At 39.1% G+C, this 22,460-nt stretch overlaps 1 protein-coding gene across 1 annotated transcript in view; it reads left to right on the top strand.

Moving 5' to 3' along the window:
- The window catches only part of prkar2aa (protein kinase, cAMP-dependent, regulatory, type II, alpha A), a 49,453-nt gene continuing 26,993 nt past the window's right edge, over positions 1-22,460 (top strand). The window contains exons 1-2 of the mRNA XM_046397678.1: positions 1-685; positions 1,587-1,870. Coding sequence (XP_046253634.1) covers positions 1,624-1,870 — 247 coding nt within the window. The 5' untranslated portion in view covers positions 1-685; positions 1,587-1,623. The remainder of the gene's footprint in view (positions 686-1,586; positions 1,871-22,460) is intronic.

Below are 22,460 nucleotides of genomic sequence, written 5' to 3'. Positions count from 1 at the left end.
GCTTGTTAGAGCCAGGTCCAATCGTGCGTGTAGAATTGGGGAGTACCTCACCGGGCTGGAGTAATCGTGCTTTCGGTTATTATTATTTTTTGCAGGTTTCTTCCGTTTTGTTTAGTAGCAATACTGCTGGAGGAACGTTAAAAGGGGTTTTCGTCGGTACTTCGGGTTTTACTTAACGGCGGTGTGGCGCAACGCTGTAAACGCTGAGTTTAGGATTTGTCACCTTGGCCGCAGCAGCTGACTTAGCTACTTGTGTCTTGAGGAGAGTGGTGTCGCTAGGTAGTTGCCAATCGAAAACAGGCATTTGCTAACAAGTAGTTAGCAAGTCAGTCAGTTAGCCAGTCAGCTAGCCACCTCTCCCTACTGCCACAGCAAGTCCCACCCTCACTAAGTGCGTGGACGTCGTAAGAAGCTGCAGCGGTGAAGTCGAGTGCTTTTTCCTCTTTATTTAGCCAGCATCGCTGTACAGCTGGCTGGCGAGCTAAAATAGCCCTCTAAAACGTTAGCTAGGTGACGCCAACGTAACATTGTTGGCTTTAACGGTGGACGAGTGTGTTCTGTGGCAGGATACGGTCGCTACACTGGCAAAGAGACTGGCTAAAAAGAAGAGACGAAATAAGAGCGAACAAGGAAGACACCGAGAAGGAGGGGACTGGCTAGTTTAGCCGGGGAGACAGAATCTCATGTAAGTGACACACAGTTGGTAACGTTAAGTTAGCTTCCCAAACAGCTTACCGGTACTGTGCAACTTGCATGGCAACGTTTATCCAGCCAGCCACTTAGCGTCATCTGTGGCTTAACGTTAGCTTCCACATCCAGTGCGCCATACTACAGCATAAGCTAACGGTAAAGGCTTCCTTGAAGGTGGCACGCTAGCAAGCAAAATAGCTAATGCCTGATAGGTAGGAAGTGAGACTGCGTTTGAATCACACCTGGACCACGTTTGCTGCGCTCATTCGTTTTTTGTTAAGTTAGATAACTTTAGTTGAGTGGGAAACTCGTCTGTTTGTGGATTGAACAACGCAGCAAAGCAGTTGTCACGAGTATTAGCGTATTAGCTGCTTTGCTTGCTAGTTCCAGCGGCCACCCACCCAAGTTAATAGTTCAGTTTCTGACGATTTCAAGTAGTAACCTTAATGTTACTGAAACTAGTCGCTGGTTATCTTTTTCCCCCATAGCAAATGTTGGGCTCATATCTGTTTAGTAAAGCTGCTGGAACTGTGTGTTCCCTAACTCAGCCCTAGATAAAGTGGCTTCTCACTGACAATGTCACAGCAACACTTCTAGTACGGTGTTACAAGCGGCAGTGTAGTATCTGTTGAGCCGCCAAACCTGATGGTTATTGCTTCAGTTAGCCTGGCCATCCCGGTATTTTTCAGTTGCCATGTAGAGCTGTCATCAGCTGCTTAACATTCTCTGGCTGCACACAGTGTACTACTGTCATAGTAAAAGTCAAAGTCAGCTGTTCAGATCAACAATATAGACAATACTTACATGGCAGCCCATTACTCTCAACACACATACTATTAACATAAGTATGTCTCTTTACCAAAGCAATTTCTGACTCATTTTCTATCTTTCTGCAGACAGACAGCCAACGCCGCCACTGAGCCAGGCACAGCCATGAGTATTGAGATACCGGTGGGGTTGACAGAACTGCTGCAGGGCTATACTGTGGAGGTGCTGCGACAAAGGCCGTCAGACCTGGTGGATTTTGCAGTACAGTACTTCACCCGTTTGCGGGACACCAGAAGTCAGGATGGGGCCGGTGCTGGTGGCAAAGCGGGGAAAGGAGTGATGTTTGATGGGGAGCCAATGCAAACAGAATCTAATGGAGAGGATGATGAAGATGATGATTCCGACTTTGAGCGTAAGTCAATGTTCTTTTCTTATGCTTTTCAGCTGATGTGTTGAACATGCTTGTGTGGATGAGATGGGACAGAATGAAAGACTGTGGGAGTTTCATGTGAAAGGGTTGGACAATGTGATGGTAAGGCTTGGAGGTTTGTCACTGATGTGGTCAGAATCTTTATCATCTCTTCTATAAGGAAAGATTTCTTTTTTGTGTATGGGGACTGTTATATTTGCGTACACACACTCTTATCCAGAAAATCCATTAGAGCAGACAGTTCAGCTAGGCAGCCTTCACCTGCCACTCATCTAATTTAGGTCTTCTCCTTTCTCATTATCTCTCTGCCTGTCAGGGTCTAAAATAGCACTTTACCTATTTGAACTATCAAGTTTCAATGCCTTTTAAAGGTCTCATGTTTTTAAATATAGTTTTTTAGTTGTTTCAGAAACTGTTAAAATATAATACTGTGAAAGGTGAAAATTATGCCCTTACTTTCACTTTTACCCTCAAGTTAAGTAAGCGTCTTACATTCCATCGGCACATACACAGTATAAAAAAGATCAAGGACAGCAAATACACTATCTTCACCACTTGACACATGTACCATCTTTAAAAGACACACAGCCAGAAAAATATAATATTCCCATTATTACAAAATGTCTTTTCTTAGCTGTATATGTAAGTATTTAAATTTACAGTTCAGCGAAAACCATGTGTATGCCTCTTTCACATCACTCTCCTGTGTTTGACAGACTGGCACAAGATGTAAGCTGCTCCACAGCTCGGTTTTTCACTGTGCTGCTGAGAGCAGCGTGGCCTAGATCACATCAGTGTGCTGTGTAGCCAGGGATTGCTATCATCTGAATGGAGGTTCTGTGTTTTCTCAATGAGTTTAGCTATTGTGATGACCTCTCAGTCCACTGTAGGTCTGTCCTCTAAAATTTGCTGATGTACAAATACATTTTTTAAATTTATGACAGAATTTTACAGTGCTTGTGGTGAGTGGGAAAAGAAAAATTACCACAATCAAAGTTATGTTTATGGCACTTACTGTCTTTCTCCCCATTACGTACCAAAGCAGTGGTGGAGTGCCACATCTAGGCCTGCTAGGTAAAATAGTACATGTCCTTGTAAGTTTTGGAATCCATCTGATTTGTTTATAGGTTAACCATATTTATTATGCCCCGCATGCACATGTTCATCTCTGCTGAAAGCAATGTTGGCCAACCTTGTAGACTGGTACAAGCTGGGTCAGGGTAAAAGTGGGATTACAGTTTTTGTTTAGAAGCCCACATTAGAGGAGTTTGTCTGTTGTCAGACAGCTGTGACCTGAGCTGTGGGAGCGGTATGTGTGTGCGCATGCAGATGTTGTGTCTCTGGGTGTGTGAATATCTGCATCCTTGTTAAGGCAATCGGTGTCAAGATTTCATCCCCATTCAAATTCCAGCCTGGTGAAGCAATAATTCATAGCACATTCTGATTAGCAAATAGTTGTTAAGTATTTAACACACCTCAATCAGTGTAGTAATAAAGGACACGGAACTGAATTGTTGAGCTTGAGGGAGAAGGTTTTGCCTGGATGCTTTGGGTCACGCACATGACATCCATGACAGATTATCCAGCCACTCTCGTATTCACTGCCCCCAGGGGACATTCGTTTCTGAGGGAAACAACACAGGCCTGTATGCTGAAAGACATCATGTGCTCATGCCTGACCAGTTTTGTAGCCTATAGGTATAAAGAGTACTATAGAGCTGCTCGTTCAACAACACATGCTCCAAAACAATTTGATCTTGTGAAGAAAACACCAGAATAACTTTTCAAACTCGGGACTGCAAATCTGGGATGGTTAGTCTTAGTTATTTCCACAAGTGACACAACCTAGTTGTGTTAGTTTTAACTCTTGTGACACTGAACAATCTACAGAGAAGAAGGCATCATGGCCACATTATTTGGGCCATTGCTGCTGGAGTGCAAATGGTGTACCTCTGTAACTTAAAGTGAAGCAGAGGACTAATAGTTTTACTAAGTGTTCTGGTTGTGGCTGTGGATTTTAAAATGTTTGATATAATCACAATTTCTCTGGTTTGAGTGCAGCCCTGTGTTGGATGTTATCACAGTCCTGCTCTCAGCTGTCTACTGGACACTACCCTTTAAAGGAAAAAAATGCCCATATGTGCTTAAAATAATTTTGGTTTGAATTATAAAATATTGTTTTATTTTTCAGTATTATACTGTCAAGACCGAGTACATTCTCGATGGTCAGACCTTGGAAAAAAAATTACTTCAGAGAAAATCATTTTATCACTTTTTTAGAGTGCAGCACATTAAAACATAATAATGCAGTAAGTATGCCAATGACTCCTTTTGGGTGTTGATTCCTTGATTAAGAAATACAGCCATTGTGAAATATAGTAGTGACCTGAGAGGTGCAGTCTTTGAACGTGAGAAGTCGTTTTATTGGACCTGTAATAAGGACTGAATTTTTTCAAAAAAGCTAAACAGCTTCAAGGTGAAATGCCAATTGTGTAACTTGAGTATGATCTGTAACTGATGTATCTGTTGTATATATAAAAAAGTTCTTGACACCATTGTCATTGTCTTTTATTATGCTATGTGCAGTTATGATGATTCATCAGTGTGCTCTCAACTTTTCATTTGTGCTGCAGGAAATCACTGTGTATGAGTGGTCCGGCTAAACGCCTAAAATGTAAATGAGTTAGTCGGCAATATATTCCCATGGACAGTACAGTATAGTTCTAAAGCATGACGTCCTATTTTACGTGCCTTGTTTTTCTAATTCTTACTGTCTAAACCCACAGTGGGATCACTACACAGACATAAGCTGCTTAACAAAAGGACATTCTGTTTTGAATACAAACTTGTACCTCCATCATATGGAGTGGTGATGGGACAAAGATTTTTCAGTAACCCTTTCTGTGTTGAGACTGAGCTTCACTGAAGGTCCAGTGTGGGATTTAGTGCCATGTAGCAGTGAGGTTGCCGTTTGCAAAAAACTGAATACCTCTCGACTCAACCTCTCTTTTCTAGCGTGTATGAGAACCTACGATGGGACTCCAAAGCGTTAAAGGAAGTGATTCTCTATGTAGTTATGAAAGGCTGATTCCAAGGTAATCAAAACATGATTCGAATTTTCATGTGATTATACACTAATTAAAAACATACAGTAATTCTAAATATTATATGCTATTTCTGCCACTAGATCCCCTTAAATCCTACACACTGGATTTTTAAGAAATGCTATTTTGATCGATTGAAATAAACATTTAATTCACAGATGCTGTGTCTTGCCAAACAGTTGACTTGGAGGCTACTGTATGTAGGCTGTGCAAGAAACTGAAAATTTAGTACTCTAAACATCAAGATTCCCTGCTCTCTTCTTTAAGTAAGATTAGCCTGTGAATCCATGTGAAATGTGTAAAGCTTTTTTTTTTTTTTTCAAGCAAATATGTCAAACTCTTACTTAAGATTTTGGTGTTTTCCTCATTGTCATTTATGAGTCTTTGGATTTTGGACTGTTGGTTTAACAAAGACGCAATTTGAAGACATCACTTTGGGGAAACTGCAGACCATTTTTCATATTTTTTTATATTTTAAGGATTAAACGCTTAGCCATGAAATCAGTCAGTAGATTAATTATAATCACTGGCTGCTGCCCTATAAATGTGTGATCTTTCCATTTTACTCAGTATTCACTTGAGGAAAGAAGAAGAGATTTAATGCAAAAAAAAAATAAGACAAACATGTCCTAATCTGTTCATGTTTTTTTTTTCTTATTTCAAGCTGGTTGGTCTAGTGTCAGTTTGGTTGCGTGTTTGTGTGTGTTCACAGAGAAAAAGAGGAGGGGATGAATGGCTGCATCTGTGACTGAAATAAGAGGGTCTTTTTATTAAAAGATGGATTGAGGGACAGATGAGTCCCAGAGACGATGATAGAAGTGAACTAGATGTGTTTTTATAGGGAAGACAGGAGGGATTAAGCAGAGGTTATATGAAAAAGTGATTGAAGGAAGAGACTTTTAGAAAAAAATCTGTTCATGCTAACTCAACACAACCTAGCAAGGTTTTGTAACTATATGATAAATCACTTGGATGCGTAACAGGTCTCATGCTCAGCTCTTATTCGTTCTTGATAGGATGGTTTTTACCATGTGACCTAGGCATGTTATTATTTATAGGTGTTAATAATTTGAAAGACATATAACATCAATAGAAGCCAGTGAAGTGTTTCTTTCTTATTACAGCAGTCCTTTTGAGTGCAGTTTTTTCCCAGATAGTGAGTATTCATTTTGGATTTCAGTTGTAAATGCTCCAGTAAATTATGACATAAGACCCGTTCAGTGATTTCCACTGGTTTAGAACTTACTTGTGATAGTAGCAATTTGACATCAGCTTAAAATTAACCTGCTATCATTGACATTTCCTTAATTGTCCATTATTTCCCCATGTTTTCATTGTCAGCCCCGACTATGGTTTTGCTGACCTGTGTTCTGATTGGCTGGGACACTTCCAGGGGTCTCTACACTAATGGTCGCCAGTCATTCATTATCATTTTAAGAAACCAATTATTGGCCATTGGCAACCACTTTTTAGCTTAAACTTAGCTTTGAGCTTAAAGAAAAACATAGGGACGTTGAAAGAAAAACAAAAAGGAAACTCATGAAATTTTGGGGGTGTGATGTCTTTATCCAAACTTATTCATATGCTATGGTTTTCATGTGTAGCTTTCCTCTGGTGACAAATTATGTATGACCTAAGTTGTTTTCTTTTTCCTCATTGATTAAAAATGTTTTTTTTCTTTCAAGTGAACTGAAGAATGGTAGCTTGTGAAATTGTTACCTATGTGCTAACCGCCCCCGTACATGGGTTTATGTACATAAGAGAACACAGAAAAAAACCTGTCTCTGTCTCCATAATGTGTGAGCATGTCCTTGTACACAGATGACAGTGTGTGTGTGTGGAGCAGATGAATATTCTTGCGTGTTCGGTTGTTGTTAAGCTTGGGGTAAATGTGGCTCGGGTCATGATTACAGACAACCTGGTGAAATTCTGCCTCTCTGACCTCTTTGTGTCTCCTTGCTCTTGCTCTATAACCTCCTCATTGTTGTGCTCTCTCAATTTGTTTCTGTTACCCTGACTCCTGCACTCTGTCCCTCCCTTTGCCCTTTGCTTCAGTCTCTTGCTCTCTAAATTTCCTCTTCCTTTCTCTCACTGATATCTGCGTTACCTCCCTAGTTTAGTAATGATTAGGCTGTTAGGTGTTTAGTGGATCATCCCTAACTGTCATAACATAACACAGAAAATTAGTGTGCACTATTTTTTGTGTTGTCTGAAATCATTGTACCTTATTCTTTAATAATTCACATGTGTGCTTTTAAGTTTATTATTCTCTACTACTTTGTTCATCAAACTTTTTTTTTTGTGATATTTTCCTTTCAGTTGGGCTTGATAAATGGACATTATACTGAGCCATTATAGGCACAGGTAATTAGTGCAATAAGCAGAGCTGAGATGTCCGTATTCATTATCCTGTGTGTGTGTGTGTGTGTGTATGTGTGTTCATGGTTGTCTGAGCAATTAAAAGGGAGAGGAAGTGCGTGGTTGCATGGATGCCTCTCACCAAGTGTGTACATTTGTATGTCTGTATAGATGTGTGCGTGTAGCAGGTCTCAGTGCAGTGCTGTGCAACAGGTGACCTGATTAATAGGCTGCAGTGTGTGTCCAGTGTACTTTTAGCCTGCAGGCAAATCTAATGGAGCCTAGCATCCCCACTGAGACCTGCTGGACTGGCTGACTGACAGCACTAAGTGGAAAAGCCCTTAGACGGCTCATGCTAGTCAGTCTGGCTTTCTGACTGTTTTTAATACGGTACCTGTCTGTGGATGCACAGGAGAGTCAGGACAAAGAATAAATCTGTAAAAGTATAAGAAAAATGTTGGATGTAAAGAGGAATAAATTAAATAAAAAAGAAAAAAATAACAACATGTTGTTTAGAAACATTTCTACATTAACTTGTTCATTTAATTCTACATATATGTTTTTATATATTTAAAAAAAGTTTTGTTCAGCTATCACGATGTGCACCCTAAGTAGACTTTTTGCTCTTTATACCATGCGCTAGGTAATACTCAATTCTGACCGGCTGCAGGGTGTCCATTAAATCCTGATAATGGACACCCTTCTAACTTAACCTGTATCTAAAACGAGTAACCATAGCAACAGAGTTGCAGTGAAAGCCTCCATTTACAACTTAGAATACTAAGTGTAGCCCTTTGGTTCCTTATTTTGTGGATGCCACAATATGGTGACTCTTATCACACAAACTGTAATACATTGCCCTTCAGACTTAGTGAAACTTGATCACATAAGTGATTATCTCAAGTTTCATTTGCTGTTAAACTCACTGCTTCAGGCTCTGGCCGACAGAATGTTACACACGGCCTGGTATTTGTTAGTGAAAATCTTGATATTGGTTTGGGGACAATGGAATGACTGAATAGCAGCTAGCCTTTTTTAAAAACATACTGTCAACTTTTATTCACTCTTTTTCCAGTGGTTCACAGTGATACTGACTTTCGATCTTGGTAATGTAACATTATCTTTTGGCTCATAGCTGAGTCAAAGGGCTCTGTGAGCTGAGTAGACAGGAAATATCTCTCTTTGCCAAGTTCTGTTCTTTTCAAGTTCATTCTATTGACTGGATTAATGAACAGTGTTTCTGTTGCATAAGAACCTGATGGAATGGTAGTCATTGTTCCGGGTATTATTCAATCTGACAGGTGGTACCTGGGAAATAGAGTTATGGCTTGTGAAAAAACTTGAGATTTTTTTAAGTGTTTATAATTGCACAGGCCTGGCTGACAGGAAGGAATACTCATTTGTTCCATCCTTTGTTTAGGCATTTTATTTATTAGTTTGTTTTCTTTCCCTCATCCTCTCTGTTATGTGTTTAGCATCATTAGCGATGCAGAAGTAACTGACAGTGTAAATTGTAATGGGACTGCTACAAGATCTCTATATTTCGTGATGGTGCACCGTCTATCGCTGTAATGTCAGTAAAGACTTGCCGAATGGCTTTAGAAAGTCTGGTGCTGTAGAATAAAGAGTGATAGTCTGCCTTAGGAGGCAGTAGGGAAAGCAATAGAGAAAAGAACAAGGAAAAATAAGGAGATTAAAATTATTAAATTACATTATTATGTAAAAATGTAAAGAAAGTTAATTTATTTTTAATTTAATTTTTTTTAAATAATTTATTTGCAAATATATATTTTTAAAAATATATAAATAATGTCCAGAAATAAATGTGAAAATAAATGAAAATGCTTGTATCTATTCTTTTTATTGTGTTTTATGCTAATTTATTTCCACACTTGTTTATCATTCTATTTGATTTGATGAAGCTTTCCTCATTTGGTAATTTAATTATTTATTAATTGACTGTCCTATGTCTCTATACTTACCTTGCTCTCTGTCTTGCTTTGTGTATGTGTTTAGCACTTTTTTTCTGTGTTAAGTACATTTGTCATGTTTTCCTATGCCTGTCATCCTCTATAATAATTGAATATTTTTTTTGCGTCATTCCTGTGAAAGCCAGTCTGCTGGTTTGTCTACTTTCCTGCCTATCTGTCTGCTGTCAACCTCCTTTTTGTTTTTTTATCATTTGGAGTCTTTTTCTTTGAATCTCTCTACAGCCTTATCTTTCTGCTTCTTGGTACTTGGTTGTCCACCCCCTGCCTCTTATTTATATTTTTCTGTCAGATTTTTTTACATCTACATCTTTATGGAAGAACATTTCTATGCATGACTCTGGATTACTTTGTGTTTTTCTGTGTCTAGAAATTATAAAACATTAATAGTAATGGCTAGAGACATTATGTGTATTATGCAACCTAGATACCACTGTAGATAAGGCAAAAACAACTTGAAACAATGCAGTGTAGCAGTTGAGGAAATGTATTTATCAATACTTAGGCCACAGTTCAAGTCACAAAGTCACACGTGTGAGCAAGGCATTGAAAGTTTGTGTCAATATGTGGTCATCATTTTCATGTCTGTGCATCCACTAGTGCATTTTGTGGTTGATGAAAGGATGGAAAACAGAGTGGCAAATATATTTGTTCTATTAGAATGACATAGTGGCATTTTCCTTTGCAGTATAATAGAAAGGGAAAAAATAAAAGGAAGGAAAAAAACAAAAATGCATAAGGATATCTGAGCCAGAGAAACAACAAATAGAAATGGAAAAAATACAAAAAGAGAAAAATGAGAAACTAGGAAAGACAGGTGAAGCAGTGGCAGAGCAGGCTGTTGTACAACCTGGTTTGCTTGCATAACTGATAGACATCATTTGGTACTTCCTCATTCTCTGTCCACCAGCCATCATTAGTGGTACTGGAGAAAAATGAGGAAATGGAGGCCCTAACTGGTGACTGTACATTCTCATCCACTGCCCCTGTTTAGAGTTCACACGCCCTCCCTTTGCTCCAACTCACAGTTATAATGTTGTCTGACCACTGCCTTCCCAGTGCATTTTAATGCCTTTTCTCACATACCACTTACTGGACCAGATGGAGGTCCTGATGACTGTCTGAAAACAATTTCAGCAAGTGACCAACACAATCCAAAACATTGTTGTAAATTTGTTAATATCCTACACTGTTATGTATAGAATAGCTAGGGTATGTTGCGCTGCTTTTCTGCCCTTATGTTTCTGAATTTATAAACGATTGTAAGTTACCTCTCACCTCAGACTGCATTGCTAGTTGGCAACAATAGGGGCATGGGATAAAAGCCAAATGTCCCATACACAGAGGCACCAAATAATACAACTAAAACATTACTGGTCACATGTGAGGCTGAAACCATTGGAGAAAAATATGTGGGAATCAGAGTGCCAAACATCTGAGGCATCCTACATTCAGATAGAAAATTGCAAGTTTGATGTTGATGTGTTAAAACAAGAGGTGACAAAACAAGCAAGTTTAAAGAGAAGCACTCAGTGGTTGTGGACCCAGACTGACCCCTGATCCTCTTTGTGCAGAGAGAGGGACATTTATGGTTGGGGAATGAGAATATGAGGGAACAAGAAGGGTCACGTTGAAAGACATTTTTATAAAGGGAGAGGGCATAATAATTTTACAAACTAATTTTTAATTCTAAAGCGGATATCAGCGTTTGTCAATTCGACCTATTGTTCAAAGTTCAGGTGTTGCTAATTTGAAGACTGCATTAAGTGAAATACTTACAGGCAATAATATTCCAAAAATGCAATTTCCCTGGTTGTCCAAATAGCGGTTGTAAAATGAACACTGGGCCAAAATAACACTGTTACAATCCTGGTACTGGAAGCTATGCCCATGTCTTGATGCTTCTCTTGGGAGTACAGTGTGGGAGTACAGATAGGGTGAAGAGAGAGGGGCATGGGATAGGAACAAAGTCAGGGAGGGAGATGAAGAGAGAACAAATAAGAAAAAACTCAAAACAGAAAAAGAGGAGGAGGAAGAGGACCTGCAGTGAGAGTGGTTAAATTACAGAGGATGTGGGAATCAGTCTTCCAGGGATCAATGTTGAGACTGGCTCCTTATTAAGCTCAGAGGGCTGTAATGGGGACTTCACGAGAGCGAGTTTAGAATCCTTGGTCATTCCTGAGAATGTTTTTTTTTTGTTTACTACCGTGTTTTACAAATGACTTTGTTTACATGTTACACGTTGTGGAAGTTGTGTTTTCATGTATACCAGCTGTAGTAATATCCTAGTATCCAATTAGGCCAATGCATTTGCCAAACTAAGGATGTATTCTGTGTTTGAGGTTTCACAGCATTTTGTCACACATACGGCAGTCTAACTGACATCAATCTGTATATCTTTCCTTGTTTTGTCATTTACAAGCTCTCTTGCCACTACTTCATTCTCTGCAAACATGCTTCCTATGTGGCCATATTCCAAGTGCTGTGTCTCTCTGCAGGGCAACCATGTTAATGCTCCAGCTCCCAGCTGAATCTGCTCCTGTATATATGTGTTTAAATAAGGTGCTTGGAGCAGTGTTTTTGCATAATTTGCATGGGAGGGCATAAATCATAATAGGAAAAAATAATGGGAGCGTAGGGTTTGTAGCTGAATACTGGTTGGAAACTGTACTGTAATGTAGAGATGGTAGCCTCATTCATCAGGCTATACTCATGAGCATGAATATGCATTAAATAGTTCTCCAAGAAAACTATGCAGCTTAAAAACAAGCAGTACGAATATAGGAAGTGATTGGATTCAAACATTCATCAGCCCTATATCCTGCTTTATCAGGCCACTAGATGTTTTCAAATACAACAGTGGTTGGTTACTCAACATGGTGGCTGTAAGAGTAGATAAATCTAGCACCTACAGTTCTTGAACAGTTCTTGCTGTCAGTGTTTCCCAGCATAGCAATGTGAAATAAGGATGATTTGGAACAGTGGTTTACCCAGTGTTCTCTTTTAATCATATTCTATTCTATACTTGCACAAGAAAGCCTCATGCAAACAGGTTGCAGTAACACATTCACTTTGTCCTCCACTGTGGGGTTGGTTTTAAATATGGTCTTAAACTTGGTTAGAATAACAGAATGATGAATTGTGTCATGATTTTGTCTCTCTTTTTCGCTGTCACCCAGATTCAGTTCAATGACCACATCTCATCTTTGGTTTTAATTTGTCTCAGTCTGTCATTATATACCAACTGTCACTCTCTCATCCTGTTTTCTCTGAGCCTACTCTGTCATCCTCTCAATCCCCCTGTCTCCCTCGCTCTGCATGTGTTGGTCTCAGTGCACAGGCCCAATCTCATTAGACAAGATGGCTTAGAGGGGAGAAGGGGTTACAAGGGCAGTTTAGCAGAACTGTCTTTGGCACGGTAAGAAAGAGAATTAACAAGGAGGACAAGTGTAGAGAAAGAGGGAAAACATGAATGAGACAAGACTGAATGAGAGGGAGACTAGTGGGTTAGAGCCAACATTAAATACCAGCCAAATGCAATTGATTTTTGACTATGGCTGCTGGGTCTACCCTTTCAACTACTGCGACAGACGGGATATAGATATTGTTAATGGGTATGCCAAAATAGTTTTGTCTTGTTAACTGTGAGAAGTGGTTGTTATTTTGTGGAATCCTTCTTAACTTGCTTCGATATTCACTCCTTCACTTCAAACATTGCAATAAAAACATGCAGACAGACAGGTGAGAGGCAGTCAACCAGTCACTCCAACCAATTGCGGTTATCCATGTCCCTCAAGTATCTGCAGAGCAAAACATGACAATGTATTGAACTTCTGTGTAAAGAGAAATGTGACTTTGACTTCACCTGTTCAGAGTAACCTTAGACTGTGTGAGTGATAAATGTACTTGAGTATTCACCTGTGATTGTGTTGTGTGAACAAAAGCGGCCTCCTGCCAGAATGAGTTTTAGAAACGGGATGATGGTTGGTTTTCTGCCAAATTGGCTGTTAGAGCAGACAGCTGAACAGACAAAGACCAGACGCTGTCGCTCGTGGCTGCATCACACCCTGCCTTAGGCATTATTCTGTCAACTGAACAGTCAAGCATACATGTGAAAATGAGGTTTATTTTATGAATTATGTGCTGTTGCTGTAATCTTTTTTGTTACTGTCATATGTATATGATTTAGGTCATACAGAAGATCGTAATGAACCTAAATCTGTGTGTGGATCTGGAAAGTAGTGTATGGCCATTTTTTCCAACAAAAATATAGAATTTGTTGGTACATTTTTGAGGTAGATATGTATTTGTTTTGTGTATCTTGATAATAAACAAAAACAAACACAAACATCATAAGTCAGGTATGAGGAATGACTGGGTCTGTCTGTAACTGAAAAGGAGAAACATTGGGAGTGATAATAGCTGATGGTCTTTGATTTAAAAAAAAAAAAAAAAAAACAAATAAAAAGAAAAAAAACAGATTCCCAAACCTACTCGACACATTATTACCCCTGTTGGGTCTGACAGCATATCCACTCTACATGGAAATGTAACCTTTTTGTTGGAGGCAGTGAGAGGTTTCACTTCTTCTCATTTAATTTCATTAATGTGGGTTAGACATAGCAAAGAAAACATCTTTTCAGTTACTGATGGATTCCAAAACAGCTGTTTCCACTGTTAACCAGCCAGCAAACAGGCCAAATAAGATTCATTTGGGGGGCATTTTAATACTGTGTAGATTGTGTGTTGAACATGGTGTCCAAAAGAGGCACTGCCATGGTCACCATAGAAACCACTGACATTGAAACTGCTCTCAGCCAATCGCTGCTTGAAGTGACAGTGATGGGCAGTGGCCTCGCTTAATCGTGAGCCAGATAAAGAAAGTCAGGAGGTCACTAATAGTTCACAACCCTCTGCTTTTTTACAAGTTTATCAGTGTATTTGCATGGCCTTGATATGGCAGACTTCCATATCACTGTCTTGTATTGCAGTACTGATAATGTGTGTTTGTGTAACCCTCTTATTTACCTTCTTAAATGGCAGCTGCACTGTTTGCTGTCCATCGTTGAGGGATAAAATTGAGAGAGAGCTGTCATTTTCTGCCCCTGTTGTTTAGGTTGTATATTTCTAATTGTATAAACTGCCTCTTTTTTCCTGTGCCTAAAACTATTTTTTATGGCAGAGTGCTGAGGATGAATTGAGGCGTCTCACAGCCAAAGGAAAGGAACTGCTCTGTAGTGTGGTAGTACGGCAGCGAAAACTTCTGTATAGCCAGATGACAGAAGGACAACTGACTTATGATGTAAGCCAGCTTTCGTGTTGGCCTTGCCACCATGCTGTATTTTGCTGCTGGCTTTTTATTATAATGACATAACATTGCTGGTAAATGTTGATAACTAAATAAAATTACTGCAACATAATCTGTTATCATTACATTTAACCTAGTTATATGACAGTTTATTTTGTTTCACCATTTTAGTATTCGAGTATCATAGCCACAAATAAATAATTTAGCTCATCTCTGTCCATCTCGCAAAGAGCTGGGTTAAAAAAGAAATATAGTATTAAATATTGTTATTACTTTTTTTTCTCTCCCTTCACAACAAGACACAGAAGGTGGTGGGAACACTGCCGCGTAGGTGCTTAAAGCAAGCGTACAAGTGTATATGTTTAGGTTCCATGGGACTGCAAGTAGTATCACAAGCTCCAAGTCAAATGGTTTTGCATTTAATGACCTAACTCTAAACATAGGCTTGAGAATGTGGCAGTTTGGAGTTCTTTTGTGACTGTAAATGGTCACGTAATGGGAGACCATATTGGCCTTGTTTACGTTACACCCCAGTGATTTGATGAGAGCGTATTGCACTCTCTTACCCGCAAGCTGGCCTCTAATGTTATTCTGCAGTTTGACGTTTTACCACCACACAGGACTACTGGCTGATATTGTGCTGTACTTAAGTGTTAAAGCCATTCTACCCCACTGATTTTTTTTTTGTTGTAAACTTTAACTCAAGAAGCAAAAATAAATAAATCGAGCATTATCCTAGGGATAAGAAAACATGTTGCTGTCGTCATGTGGAGACTTGATGCTTTAGACCCAGATATAAATTATTAATGTCTCTGAGCTTGCCTTTGGAGTACACAGGGTTTGCCACATCCCTAGGTTACTGGGACAATGCTGGTTCATGTTATTTCTCGAGGGTCTCACCTCTCAGACTGTGAGTTAGAAACCCAAATAATTATAGGTCCATCTTATATGGGTTTTCCTCATGGCAAAAAATTTCAATGTGCTTTAATGAAACAAGCTCTATGGGGTTGATCAGAGTCAGTCAGTTATGTATGCATGTACTTTCATAAACTCAGGACCAGATAAGATCAGAAAAAGGATTCCTTTCACCCACATTCTGCAGTGTCACATTCTACAGGTATCATTCCTCAGGTACTGCATGTTTACAATCATACAAACGGTCATTGATAACAGGGTGGACTTTGTAAGCAGAACCTGGGTGAAAATTTAAACTCCATCAAAGGAGTGCATGCTACACATACTAGACCTGCATAGTAACGTTTCAACACATTAGGGTTATTTTCACAGTTTGACTAAAGATCAAGTTTTCTTGTTAAACTGTGCACCATTTTTAATGCAAGCACAAAACAAAAAAAAAAAGACTATCAGTGCCTGCTGGTTCTTTTCACAAATGTGTTGTTTCCAAGCTGCTTACTGCCCACCCTCCAGCTGTAAAAAGAGGTCTGAGAAAGGCAACCCATAAACAATCTAGTGTTATTGAAGTCTGTCTCTCCCACAGTCATAAGTCAGAGCAGTTCTGTCACTTCTGAAGAAATGCATTGTTACCCTCTTTCAGAAATTAAACAGGAATTTTCTCAGAGCTGGTGTACAGTTTTAGAGTTTTTTTTCCCTATTTACACCAAAGTCATGATTACATTTCATTATGTTGTTTTATTTATTTACTTATATTTTATCATTTTATTCTTTTCTTTTTTCATTTTTTGGATAGGATTAAAACTGGATAAGCATACAAAACATTATTTTGTCATAGGCCTATTTTATCAGATGATGTTTAAATGCTGTAGTCTTTAAAATACTCTTTTGAGTAAGATATGTAGTCCTCAGTGAACTGTGACCTTATGTGGTTCACTCTCAGAGCAGTATGTTCTCTATAGGAGAATATAACTGTCAGGTCAGGAATTGACACAGTACAGCACTTTGACACTTAAAAGCTGTTCAGTCATCCTTCCATGCAGCATGGCTTGTCTCTGTGCCTTGTTTTTTGATGTGTCCCATTAATTTAAAAAATATCACACTTGTGGGATTTATAAAACAGTCGCTTATCTTTCTTTCTCTGCAGCTTTCTCTGGCCTGTGTAACTTAGAAAAAAGCAGATTGTTAACTCTGCCAGGGTCATGGGGGATTTCCACAAACACTAAATCAGCTCTTTCTCATGGTGCTCTGAGATACTTTGAAAAAGCGTCTGCTAAATGCCGTATGCATGCATGCACTGCTACTACTAAAGTATCAAACAGTAGCTGCTGGACTGATAATGCATGGGGTGTACAACCTGTGAAAGTTTGTTCGAAAACTGATTCAAGCAAACACTTAAATCGGATTACATTATTCCTAATCAGCATAATCAATATAAACACAAGTTATTTCATTTGGATTTTTAGAAATATAATCATAATTACATTTTCATTAGTGTATTTATGTACTTGAAACAAAGATTCTCTGTGTTTTCATTACCCTGGGGGAGCCTTGTGTCGACATAAGGAGTGAGTCTGTCATGGTTCTGCAGTAGCCCAAAATGTACAAATCAAACACTGGCAGAGAGGGCCTCATTTTTCACAACCATAGTAGTTTTTCCTATATTGTCGTAAAGGGAGGGTAAGGTGAGGAGCATTCAGCTGATTGCAGCCTGAAACCTGCTAGATACCACTAAATCCTATACTCAGGACACATTTGTTGAGCTGAAATTAAGATAAGTTCATCTGTTGATGTTAGTGTGATGTATATCCTTGACAATCAGTAGCTTGGAAACATAAACAGATGGGATATCCACTTTTTAATAATTACCTAGCAAATTATAAATTTATTGGTGGGTTACTTAAGAAGTTGGGTTACTGCAGATACTTTGATTATAGTGCTATTTTTTGTGGTAATTAAGAATTGAACATTATTTCTGCTAATGATGTCACCCTGTGCTTGTAACATGCTGAAGCATAGTCCTTGATAAACATTTGAAAAGTGTTGTAAGGCCATGTCAGGCTTAAAGGGGTGGCGTGAGCAAACCTGGTGATGCTGGCAAAGGGTTAATTCCAGTACAGCTTTAAACAGGACATGGCTACTTCCTTTTAAGGACTTAAGTCCTCTGAAGAGCGCAATAGACAGAGAGAGTTGGGAAAGAGAGAGGGTGAGACACTGGGAGAAGGACAGTCAGACATGGAACAAGGGGAGAAAGAGAATGTGAGCAAAAGTGCAAAGAAAAGAGTGGGAGGGAAATATGGTTAAAGAAGAGTAACAAAAAGTTTTTGTGTTGAAAAGCATTGTTAAATAGGGAAAGACAACATAATGTAGGAGAGGAAAAGCAGGACAGACAGAACCAAAAAAAAGTGCTCCACCAGAAAGACAAGCTGTGACGTGAGAAATCTATCAATCAATCATTTAGAGGCTATTTGTATAGCACTTTTCATATAAGAGCATTGTAGCCCAAAGTGCTTTACAAATCCACTGGACCCCCTGCTTTCCATCGATCACAGAGGAAACCCCAAGTGTGTGTCTCTGTGTGCTTGTTTTGTGGTTTAGGCATATGTGACATGTAAATATTATTTCCCTTCTGCAAGGTTATAGATATCCTGTAAACCCATATCTCCTTTTAGTTTACAACTTCTATCAAATAAATTCAACTTTCAGACAGGTTCTCCGTACCATAAAATACAGCTGGGAAACTGTAAATTGGTACAGCGAACTTGCTAATTCAACTCATGTATGCTCTCTGTGTGTTTACTTACACTCCTTATATCATACTTGGCCTCTGCTTACGGGTTCAGTCGTATATGTCCACATGTTTGTGTCACAGTGAGAGAGTGACAAATTTCTACTCCTATTGGTTAAAGTGATAATTCATGAGGGAGTGTAAGGAATGCAGTAACCTAATAACACGTTAGTCTGTTATTTTATTTGACACTACCAGATCATGTCTATCATGGCTGTCTATAAAACAAAAATGAGTGTCACCATAGGAGAGGTAATGTCCTCTGTTGTAAAATATCTGCACATGTCAAGAAGAATCTTTCCTGATCACAGAGCCTGTTGTGTCTCATGGTCATGCAGTTCACCAGAGGGCTGTTTTCCCCCAATATTGGTTTATTTTGATCAACTTAACAGTATTTGATATGAAATTGTTATCCAGCTACTCAGTATAACCACAAGACTTTAAGAAGCTCCACTGAATGTAGTGTCTTGCTCTAAGCAGCCTCACAGCTAGTTGCCATAATGTGTCCTGCTTGTTTCAGGATTCAGGTCAGAATAAGGTCAGGAGCTTGCTTTCTGTAATCTCTACTCCACTGCAATCCACATTACAATGTATTGTTTCTTAACAGTCGAATCCATTGATATGTCATGTATTTTTCCATCTGATGCTCACATGATACAGTAGCTGGCATGAAACAGCCAGTACTGATGACACAAGAACTCCTTGTGTGTATGATTAAAAATGAATTCCACCATGAAATATAATCTTGTTGGTATTCATATATTCTACAGGTTTAATATTCATTATTTGCAGCTTGTCCCCTATCCATTTGGTTAGGGCCCAATTAGCTGGAAGCAATAATTGACATGTTGTTTCACACTCATAATTTGGCTCTGGTGTGATGCACCACAGCCTGCAGACATGATGCGTCAGCTGCTTTGATACCTGCATTGCACTACATATTTTACCTGGAACTTCACAAAGGATGTCATTATTATGTTAATGTTTATAATTTGCTGTCTGCCTCCTGTCTTTGGTTATAAGCTACATCAGAGTGTTCAGAGTATGTCTCTACCTTATCAAACGAAGAAGTTTGGGTTTGGAAATAAACTTCTTTGTTAGATTCTAGAACGATTTGGTAACACATATGCACATTAGCACCTGATTGATACGTCGAAAGCTGTTGTGCTTGTATCCTTCAACTGTTGTACATGTTGTACTTGGTCAGTAAAACGTGTCTGATAGTGATCCCAGCGTGATAAGTCCTGAATTATTACTATGTAAGATGAAAAAACCAAACCAGAACTAAAATACCATAATGCATCATTTTTTCGAACAGAACTATGGGTTTGAATAGACTCAAAGCAAAATATGTCACTATCAGTTAAACAATGTTTTCGTTTTTGTAATAGTAATTTTGTCTCAGTTGCCGACGTGCCACAACTGTTTTGGGGTGGACAGTCTTGTTTAAAGAAAGAGTTCATACACTGTGATGATATTGTGTGTGTTTATGAATTAGACTGTGGTGCCTCTGCTTTTTATTGTGCGTCTCCTCACATACACTGCAAGTTTGCTTCCTGCATGTGTAATTGTGCAGTTGTGTGCTAATTTATATAACTTGTAATGTATTGCAGATATGTGCTTTTTGATTAGATTTCCGCATTAACCTGGTATTGTGGCTGTTGAGCCTGCAGCTAGTGCTGCTTAAGTCAGCACTTCAGCATGCACTGACTGCTAACATACAGAGCCAGACTGCATATATCTTCTTTAGGGAGGAGGACATGCAGGGTAGGATTTATGTTAGTTCCTCTCACTATGGATCTTGGGGAGAGGAAACATGGCAGAAAAATTAAAGAGAGAGATTTGGAAAGATGAATGATATATTGATAATGGTCATGTTGGAAAAACACTCACTCAAAGACAGGAGAACATAAAGTAGTCGTTAGATTTTGTGTAGCCGTTAGTAGGTGATGCTACATCTGCTAATTTCAACAGTAGTACATAAGCTGTTTTCAGGGGAAGTTATTAATGATCTTATTTTTATTTTTTGTTTGCTATGTTTGTTTATCACTTTCAGCCACTGTTAAATATAGTAGAGGAACCACTTCACAAAATCCTCGCTCCTCTGTACAGGCTGCACGTGTGCATTTTGAAGGCATGATTCTGGAGGGATTTCTGTGTATACGTGGGTGTGCAGTAGGAGACTGGAGCTGATGATGTGCTTTATTGAGTCTGCTTTCGAGCTTGCCAATTGTTGTATGCCTTCCACCTCCTGTGTGTGTGTGTGTGTGTGGATGAGTGAGTGAGTGAGTGTGAGTGCTTGTATGTGACTGTATGAGGTTGTACATGTGGACATGTACTGTACATATGTGTTTGGCTCTTCCTGTCTTATTGTGTGCTCAAATGCATGATTAAGCCTCTGTGTGAGTGCATGCCAGTAGAGGCTGACAATGACGTCTGAGGCTGCTAGCTCTGGAGGAGATGGCAACACGTGAGGGGAAGCTCCCTGCTTCACATCTGACCCTGTTTTTATCAATCAGACCTTGAGAGGAGAAGAGAGTCACAGAGAGGGGAAGAGGCGTAAGTAGGAGGGAGAGGGGCTGAAAATAAAGGAGGGAAAGAAATGGAGAGACAGAGTGGGAGGATAGAAGAGCTGGAACAGATAGTGGGGGCTGTTTTTGAGAAAGAGAAATGTGGGGAAAAAATGGGGAGATACTGTGGGTGAGGGGAGAGAAAGGTGGAGGAAAGGAGAGATAACTTGGTGACTGTTTCCTGCTTCGTTTATCATTTAGTCTTAAAAATGTATGGAATAACATATCAAAATATATGTCTTGAGAAAGCAAAGAAATATTTATAAGAAGAATCAGCTTTATTGGCTTTATTGCCCCCTAAATTGCTATAACAATATGAATTAGGGACAGTAAAAGTTTACATTTATAAAAGTGTAACTTTTTTGTAAACAACTAAAATGGTGATCAATTATAGAAATTTCTGTTGAGCAGAATGTTGGTCAACCTGTTGAATTAATCAACACTAAACTATTTCAAAGCACTATGTTTGTTGTATTCGCTATGAAATTTTCATATTGTACTTAACATGCACAATTTATTTTTCTAAATAAAAATGCCACTGTGCTATAAACTGTGACTTAGAAACAGAAAGATTGAAGAACAATAAATGGCTGGGGATCTTGTCAGCTACTCTCTGATACTTGAAATGGACACAAATTGGCCATTTAAGTGACAGAAGTGTCACTGAGTCAGATGCTATAACAATGGGAGAGTGCTTCACTCATCACAGGCTTGTGTGTAAGATATTTGCCGTTTAAAATGAATTGTTCTCACAAAAGAATCCTCATGTGTACTGAAATTTTAGAATTGGGATGTCTACCTCACCCTCTACATCTTAATGCAGCAAATGAATAGGAAGGAATCAGTCATAGTCATCATGACTATTTTCAGTGATGGGCTGAAACACTGCCAACAGCATACCCATCCCCAAAGATGATCTAGCCCCTGTCACTATTTTATTCTGCCAAATTCATCCTGTCACAGAGATTAAAGACACCAAATGGTGGTTGACTCACTGCCAAAGTGGCTCATGTAATGGACAGACTTGTCCTTTTAAAAGCCAAAATTCTCTGCATTTTTTTCTGTTTCTATTCCAGGAAGCACAATGTTAAGACAAACCAGGAGGTGTTAGCACCAACAGGTGGGCGGACAAAAAACAGACCTGTCCAAGCTTTGTTTATGTCACTTATTTTCATTTAATTCTCCCATTTGAAAGCCAACCTTTGCTTCTGCAGTTTAGGTTGGGGTTCATTTAATCCTTACTGACTGTGTCACCAGATCCGTCTTTCTGTCATGTATTTTTTTCTTTCTGTTTCTCCCTATCTCATCCATCTTACCAGTCTAACCACTCTAGCCATTTTGACGGAGAAACAAAAAAGCCAGTGAAAATGTTAAAATTTGAAATGTCTGAGACAGAGTGGCCCCATTGATGCTTTGGCCTCCCCTCCAGCTAACTGGCTGATGTATTGATGGGCTAGGCAGACAGTCGCATACTGAGAATGGCTGTTAGCAAAATCAATGGAAAACACCAGACTGGGATGGATGAATTGCTCCTTTTTCTCCTT

The sequence above is a fragment of the Scatophagus argus genome, chromosome 8 (assembly GCF_020382885.2).
Source record: "Scatophagus argus isolate fScaArg1 chromosome 8, fScaArg1.pri, whole genome shotgun sequence".
Taxonomy (NCBI): Eukaryota; Metazoa; Chordata; class Actinopteri; family Scatophagidae; genus Scatophagus; species Scatophagus argus.
Note: the sequence above shows the minus strand (reverse complement) of the source record. Positions and strands in the feature narration are given on the sequence as shown.